This window comes from Ammospiza nelsoni, chromosome 30 (genome assembly GCF_027579445.1).
Source record: "Ammospiza nelsoni isolate bAmmNel1 chromosome 30, bAmmNel1.pri, whole genome shotgun sequence".
Classification (NCBI taxonomy): Eukaryota; Metazoa; Chordata; class Aves; order Passeriformes; family Passerellidae; genus Ammospiza; species Ammospiza nelsoni.
Genome location: NC_080662.1, coordinates 582,210 through 590,096, shown reverse-complemented (window position 1 = coordinate 590,096; position 7,887 = coordinate 582,210). Strand labels below are relative to the sequence as shown.

At 48.5% G+C, this 7,887-nt stretch overlaps 1 protein-coding gene across 4 annotated transcripts; it reads right to left on the bottom strand.

Annotated features, from left to right (window-relative positions):
• Positions 1-804: 804 nt before the first annotated feature.
• On the bottom strand, positions 805-7,886 carry NFU1 (NFU1 iron-sulfur cluster scaffold). 4 transcript variants are annotated; one of them, XM_059490886.1, is made up of 9 exons: positions 7,822-7,886; positions 6,492-6,598; positions 6,078-6,213; positions 5,468-5,534; positions 4,901-5,015; positions 4,641-4,704; positions 2,767-2,941; positions 2,190-2,277; positions 805-1,978 (listed from the first exon to the last, which is right to left on the bottom strand). In XM_059490886.1, exons 1-8 carry the CDS (start codon positions 7,866-7,868, stop codon positions 2,230-2,232), a joined length of 759 nt encoding a protein of 252 aa, XP_059346869.1. In that variant the 5' UTR covers positions 7,869-7,886; the 3' UTR covers positions 805-1,978; positions 2,190-2,229. The 4 variants fall into 4 exon arrangements, with proteins under 4 accessions (XP_059346869.1, XP_059346868.1, XP_059346870.1 ...); XM_059490885.1 differs by having other exon boundaries at positions 805-2,277; XM_059490887.1 differs by lacking the exon at positions 7,822-7,886 and adding an exon at positions 7,454-7,713 and having other exon boundaries at positions 805-2,277.
• Between the last annotated feature and the right edge of the window lies 1 nt (position 7,887).

Genomic DNA, 7,887 nt, shown 5'->3' with positions numbered 1-7,887 from the left:
TGGCAGCCGCTGCCGGGGCCGCGTCCGCCGCGGGGGCCGGGCGGGGCCGGGGGTGGAAACAGCGCCGGCACACGGGGATGGGCCCGCTCCCCGAGAGACACGGTGATCCCCAGCCCCCTGAGCGGGGGGGAGAGCGTTCCCGGAGCCTTCCCGCTAATTCCCAGCCCCACACCGGGGGTGCTCGTTCCCAGAACCCTTCCCGGTGTTTCCCAGCCCCCAGACCGGGGTACCCCCTTTTCCCAGTCCCTTCCCGGTGTTTCCCAGCCCCCAGACCAGTGTGTCCCCGTTCCCAGACCCTTCCCGGTGTTTCCCAGCCCCGGACAGCGGACGGGAGCCGTTCCCCCCGGTAATTCCCACTGGCGCCAGGCAGGAGCGGCACCCGCGTGTCTGGAGATCACGGGATGCCAACCGAGGCTGCTGCAGGGAAGGAGCGGCCCCGCAGGCTCACCGAGCCCGTCACACGGGCGGCATCCTTCCTTCCTTCCTTCGCCAGCCCTGCACTACAACAGCTCCCATTCACAGGCCACAGAAAGAAACCATTAAGACGAATCTGCAAAGCAAACCGGGACAGGCGTAGCTGACCAAGGCGTGACATCCGTGCAGATGGAGACATCAGTGGTGCTGTCTGTCTGTCTGTCTGTCTGCAGCCACCCCCACCAAACCCTGCTTGGAAACTTATTAAAAGCCTAAGGTTACAAAAGAGAGCAATGCCTTAAGAGAAATGCAATTCATTCTGCTTTATATTACACTAGAGTTTCAATAAAGAACTATTTCCTTCAAAAGCACAGAAAACAACCCACACCATCAGGACACAGAAAATAACTGTATTTTGAGCTTGCTGCCAGAACCTGGCTGGGCACAGAGCAGAGGAGAAGGTATCAGGAACATGAGAAGCCTGGAGCTTCAAGCCAGGATACCTTCCCTGCCCTGCAGCAGGGAATTCTGCCATCAATACCCCCAAGCAGTTCACCAGAGACTCAAAGAAAGCATGGTTATTTCACACCAATTGCCAGAGTCAAACAACTGTGGGTGATTACTGAAAGCTGAGGAAATATTTAGCTTATTTAGCTAAAATATTTATTTTCAAATTTCTCCCAAGCAATAGGTAGTTTACAGTTACCACATGCTGATGTGGTGCTCTAGAGGAGATTCTCCAGCAGCTGAACTGATCCTGTTTAGGGATTTATCAGTGGAATAATTACCCTGGGAAAGGGAGGAAAGAGGGGAACACACCAGAGGCTCTCAAGGCAATCCTAAGCCAAACGAGGAGCACAACCTCAGCTCCGTGGTGGCAGCACAGAGGAGGAACAGAATTCCTGGTCACACAGGCAGGCACCAGGAACAAACCATTCCCCCACACACAGAGTAAACAGAGCTCCTTGCACAGCCCCACTGATGTGTGCCAACGTCAGAACAGCAAACACTGCTCTGCCATGTGCGCAGGACTGCAGGAGCCTGCTCTGCCACGTCCAGGGCAAACAGGATGTGGCAGAGCAGCACAGACACGGGCCCTCCTTCCCCCGTGCTGTGCTGGGGAATCAGCTGCTGCACGCTGGCTGAACAATTTTACTGCTAAATGAGCTCATTAGTCTTCCTGCTGAAGCTGATAAGGATCATTCTTCTCTAACATTTGCTTTAGAAGGCATGATTTTTATAACAAACCTGTTTTGTTTCTGTTGCTATGGTTTGCACAGTGGTAGTGAGCAAGGAGGTAACTTCACAAAGCCATGGCAGTGTTACAGCCCCCAAAATGAACAGCTGATATTATAGGTTATCTTTCACACAAAAAAGTTTGATAGGAATCGGCAGCTTTTTAACAAGACTTGATAAAATGAACATTCCTGAAGCTCCCATTTACAGAGTAAGGGCAGCCAGTCCTGTCAGTCCCACAAGTTGGGGGAATAAACATTTAATACTGCTATTGCACAAAAAAAAGCCAAGGATCTTCTGCCTTCTCTTTCTTTCAGTACTGAAGTTTCTGTGTGAAAAAACAAACAAGAAACACATCACTGTTTTCTGAGCCCACCATTTCCTTCTAAAGACAGCAGAAGAATCTTTTTGTGATCCAGGGCATTTAATAAATTAGTGGGTGAACTGCTTTAACTGATGGTGCACTCTCACAGTAGCTACAACTGTTTTTCTGACAAGGCAGATCTGGTTGTTCCTCAGCACAAAGATGCTTTACGTACAGCAGGAGGTAAATGTTTATTTGGCCACAGATGATGAAGCTCAAGTAGAATTTGCTTCTTTCTCCACGTCATCATCGTCGTCAACAACCTGAAATCAAACCCAGAAGTAGTTTAGATAAACAGGTTAAGCTCTCAGTCCTGCAGGATTTATTACATTAAATCCCTGCTGGGCCCGAGGAGAACAGCAGTTATTCCACACCACTGAACATCGGGCTCAGGAGGAAGGTAAGGAAAAGTGGCAATCCAAAATGCCAGGAGGAAGTGAGCTTTAATTACAGGAGCTGGTCAAGCTACCACAAAGGCCACGAAACAATGGCTCCAGAGATCAGATATTTCATGAGAAAGCCAAAGAATGTGAATTTCAGGGGACAAAGCTCCTTGCTTTTTATTACACCAAGTCACCAAAGCACAAAGGTGTCAGCAAGTGTGTCCAGCTCTGGGCTTTTCAGCTGGCTTGGAAAACCTGCATCCACACACCCCTGGTTTGCCCTAAAAGGAGCTCTTTGCCCCTGCTGGAAAGGGACAAAGAGCTCATTCTTCACTGAAAATAAAACCTCAGTGATGTCTCCCAACCTACCTGCTCAACGCCTTCCACCTCAGGGATGTAGAACTGCAGCATGTTCTGTATCCCGCTCTTGAGGGTGATGATGGAGCTGGGGCAGCTGGTGCAGGAGCCCTGCAGCTTCAGCTGCACAATGCCATCCTCAAAGCCCTTGTAAATGACATCCCCACCATCCTCCTGCACCGTGGGCCTGAGGGAACACAGCATTAAACTCAGAGCTGAAACAGGGATCCTGCCAGAACCCCTTGGGAAAGCAATATTTAATATTCACAGCAACTGCGGAGACAGAGGGGTTTAGTCACTATTTCTCTACAACCACCTGGTTCACATTTCCAACAACTCCTGCTGTGATGGACTATCTAACACAGAAACCTTTTCTGTAGGCATTGGGATTGTATAGAGTAGAGTGAACAGCCTGGGGCAGAGCTCAGCCTTGCCTGGGGATTTTAGGGTATAGAGGGAACACCCTGGGGCAGAGCTCAGCCTTGCCTGGGGATTTTAGGGTAGAACACCCTGGGGCAGAGCTCAGCCTGGAGATTTCAGGGTAAAAGAACACCCTGGGGCAAAGCTCAGCCTTGCCTGGAGATTTTAGGGTAGAACACCCTGGGGCAAAGCTCAGCCTGGAGATTTTAGGGTAGAACACCCTGGGGCAGAGCTCAGCCTTGCCTGGGGATTTTAGGGTAGAACACCCTGGGGCAGAGCTCAGCCTTGCCTCGGGATTTTAGGGTAGAGGAACACCTGGAGGCAGTGGCTGCCCCAGGTGCTGCCAATAAACACCTCAGGGTGTGTCCCCCCAGGGTGCAGCACAGCTGTCACCTGTGATAAGAAGCCCTGCTTCCATAAGTAAATATGCAGTTCTACACAATTTCTGCAGGACAGAAAACAGCCCCAGTTCTAAAAGGTTAATCCTGCTCAGGGTGAAGGAAGCAGCTCCTGATAAGCTCACCCCAGTGCCACGAGCATTTCTGCAGCCCTGCTCCCCCTGTGCCAGCCACAAATGCCCAGCATTGTAGCTCTGTCCCCATAGCAACATTTTTCCAGACCAAGTTAAAACCATCAAGTTACTCTAACAGAAGCTCTTTATACTGATTTCCAAAATAACTCTCTGAGAGCTACAGTCCTCACAGAAAAATCTGTGAGCCTGACACATTTATAAACTCACCACAGCAAATTATCTCCATTCCAGAAAGCCAAAGATCATGATTTAAAATTCCATTTTTCTTATTTGAATTAACTTTTTGACACACTACAGGACCTTTCAGATGTACATTTCCCCCATCCTGCACCTTCTGACAGCTCCTCTGCATTTAGTTTTGATCTGCTGGACAACAAATGCTATGTGTAGCCTGATTGATGGATAATTTCTGAGAATACCCTGCTAGAAAGCTTCTGGTTTCAACACTTAGTGCAAATGTTTGGGAAAGATGTTCCAGCTTATTTCTACTTTTCTTGCTTTGTCAGGAAAATTTACCAGCACCGTGTGTCTGCTCTGAGATAAACAATTTTTTAAATTCTGTGATATCAGTTTATGCAGCTGCTAAAAAAAAAAAAAAAAAAATATAGGAAAAAAAAAAAAAAAAAAGTAAAGTTTCTGGTTGCTGCAGTTTGTGAGCCAGGGAAGATGTCACCATCAGATATCACAGACACATAGACATCTTCCCTGCACCTCAAATGTCAAGTTGCTTTTGCTTTCAGTTTGCTTTGGAAGGCAATTAATGAGCACCAAAACACTCCTCAGGTAAACAACAGGATCCACAGCCACTCCTGAGACTTCATTAGTCAGCATCAACTTCTAAATTCAAGCTGTGTTAAAGCACCAATGAAATCACAGCAGAGTGCAAGGCCAAAATGCATTGAGGGCCAGGATTTTCCTTTGGAATATAAACTACCTGATTCTTGTATCCAGCAGCTCCTTAATCATCAGTACAACTTCATCATCTTCTTCTGAAGCAGCTTGGGAAAAGAAAAATGTGCAAGTCAGAACACTGAGAGAATTCCAGGCTGGAAATTCCTGCCTGCAGTCACCTTAACGGGTTTTAAATTTAAATTCTCCTGCTTGCTTTCCTGAGGGGGAAGTGGAGGCTCTCCTGGATGTCACAACAGCTGAACCCAAAGGCAGACTCGGCCTCCCCCTGAAGATTTGATTTACCTGTGTCTGTCCTGGGTGCCTCATCAGTAACTACAGGCAAGCCAGAGGCAAAGAAATCCATTATGGTTGCATAAATATCTGGTTTCAGTAAGTTCCAATCCAGGTCTTCACTCTCCTGCGAGGATCAGAAAAAGAGTGAAGAAGAGAACGTGCCTGCTGCTGCATTCCCAGAGATTGTCACACTAAAAATGCCACCATGGACTCTCCCAGCTGATGCACACACTGGGTTTATGTTCTCTCACGTCCAGCTTTGCCACAGACGTTTAGTCAGACTCAGACTGACAGCCAAAGAAGGCTCTCCTTGTCTGCAAGCCAAGCAAGTGCTTTTAAAGTATTAGCTAAAAAGGTGCGAAAGCCTCCAAAATACGTTATTATTTGGCAGATATTTTTATCAACTCTTTCAGAGACTCAAGATTGTCAACGAACCGATTTATCATTCCCTGAACTTATTTTGTTTTATATTAAAGGCACTCATGGACACTCCTCTGGAGCTCCACTGTGCCTGTCTGGATCTGCTCTGTGGCCATTCCACACAGCTCATCCCAGCTGAATCCCTGCTCTGCTTACCTTGGTGATTGTGATGAAGTCTGGCCCAAAGAAAACACTTTTCACTCCTTCAATCCTGAATAACTGTCTGTTAAGGACACAAGGGGGGGGGGGGGGAAATGGGCAAAAATGTTTGTCCCAGATTTACAAGCTGAGCTTTAATTTTAACAATTAACAATACGGTTACCCAACAATTTCATCTACAGAAAAAAAAAAAATAAACTCTGGTGAACTTGGAGTAAATACAGTGTAAGGCTATAAAAGTGGTTTTTGTAATTATAGGGGAAGAAAATATATTCTCTTGGAAGACTGGAAAACATCAAAAATGCAATGAATGAAAGAATCAGAAATCCTACCACAAAAGTATGTGTAATGGAAAATGATAAAAGTGATTTCACAACACCCACTTGAAAGAATTTCTACACATGGAACAGGTGTACGTGCACTGAGTATTGGCATCACTAAATCAAGTGGATTTTGACAAAACTTAAACCATGGAATGACAGAAGTGCACCAAACCATCTGAAATAATTAAATATTTCTCTTCCCTCCCTCCCTCTCCTCCAGGGAGCTTCTGTTTATTCTTTCGAAATTTTTATTCCGAACCCTATTTAAAAGGGAATAATAATACCTTGCTAAAGGTGAGCAATAAGCTGCAGCTGGTGTGGAAAACTCCATAGTCCTGGACCCCAGCACTTCCCTTCCTGGAATAAACTTCAAGCTGTTTGGATTTGGTGTGTCCTGGGTTTGAATAAACATGCCTCTCACTGCAAAGACAAAAACAAATAAGAAAAGTAACATAATGAAACCTAAGGAGCTTAAATGGAAGTCAAGTCCTGATTACTCAGCAAGCCCAGGGTGATCCCAGCCCATGGGAACACTGCTGAACACGGGCACATCATCTCACAGGAGACAGCAGGATAAAAGGAACCTTGGCTTAGCCTCTTTTGCTAACGTTTATTTACTAAAAAGCAAACTTTCAGCATTACCACGGGACATAGAACTACACAATGTGCTCATCTGTTCATTTTTAACTGGTATTTACCTGCACGATGCCATATTGCAGGTGGAAGAGATGGTTTCTTCTGCAGGAGTTGGTGGAAAGGCTGGCGAGTTGTCAGATTATGACCTTTTAACAGCATGTGACAGAACCTAGAGAAAAATAACTTTAGTAACAGTTTCCAAATTCTACATTTCCACTGTCCCAAAGGAGCTCTGTCTCATGAAATGAACATCCCTACTGTGAGTGCAGGACACAGGAATAGAGAAAAGGTCTAAATCGCGTTATTTGCTTGCTTTTGTGGGCTTGGGAGCAGGCAGAAACCACAACAGGATGTGTAAGGAAGGTGCCCTGGAAGCTCCTTTTAGCTAATGATGATTATATCCCATTTTATAGTGCCCAGGGTCCTCCAAATCCCCCCTCACTGCTTGATCTTGAGCCAGCTGTGGGGGAGGAATTTCCTCTTATTTCACAACCCCGAACATACAGGAGCGGGAAGGGTGTAACAGCTCCTCATTGCCTGATCCTGTGCACACGTGGGGTGCAGAATTATCGCTCATTGCAGTACCCTGAGCATTGTGAGGGGAATTACAGCCGGCTGCAGTGTCCTGGGTGTGAGGGGAATTACCCCTCGGAGCAGGGTCCTGAGCCAGATGTGAGGGGAATTACCCCTCGGAGCAGGGTCCTGAGCCAGATGTGAGGGGAATTACCCCTCGGAGCAGGATCCTGAGCCAGATGTGAGGGAATTACCCCTCGGAGCAGGGTCCTGAGCCAGATGTGAGGGGAATTACCCCTCGGAGCAGGGTCCTGAGCGGGTGCGAGGGGAATTACCCCTCAGAGCAGGATCCTGAGTCGGGTGTGTGTGCGCGATTATCCCTCGGTGCAGGATGTGAGTGTGGAATTACCCCTCAGAGCAGGATCCTGAGCGGGTGAGAGGGGAATTATCCTACGGCACAGGGTGTGTGTGGGAAATTACCCCTCGGAGCAGGATGTGAGTGTGGAATTACCCCTCAGTGCAGGATCCTGGGCGGGTGCGAGGGGAATTTCCCCTCACGGTTCTCCCCGGGTGTACAGGCTGAGCACCCAAGAGCTGCAGAACTACCAGCTCGCGGCTGGGAAAGGCTGAGAACGAAAAACAGCCTCTCGCTGCCTGCCAGGAAGAAGCGTCACTCCCGTCCGCGGTGGAGAAAGGAAGGGGAAGAGCAAGGAGCACCCGGGGCGGCCCTGGAGGTCGCAGTGCCGCTAACTGCGACGCGGCCCCTTTTCAGTCGCGTGGGGAAGGAGCGAGAGGGGTCCCCTCCGGGAATAAACCGAGCTCCCTCCGAGAAAAAGCCGCGCCGGGGCAGCGGCAGCCGCGGGCCCCGCGGTCACCTACCGCCCGCCCAGCCCCGCCGCCGCGCAGAGCCGCCGCGCCGCCGCCATCTTGGCGCTCCCCGCAGCC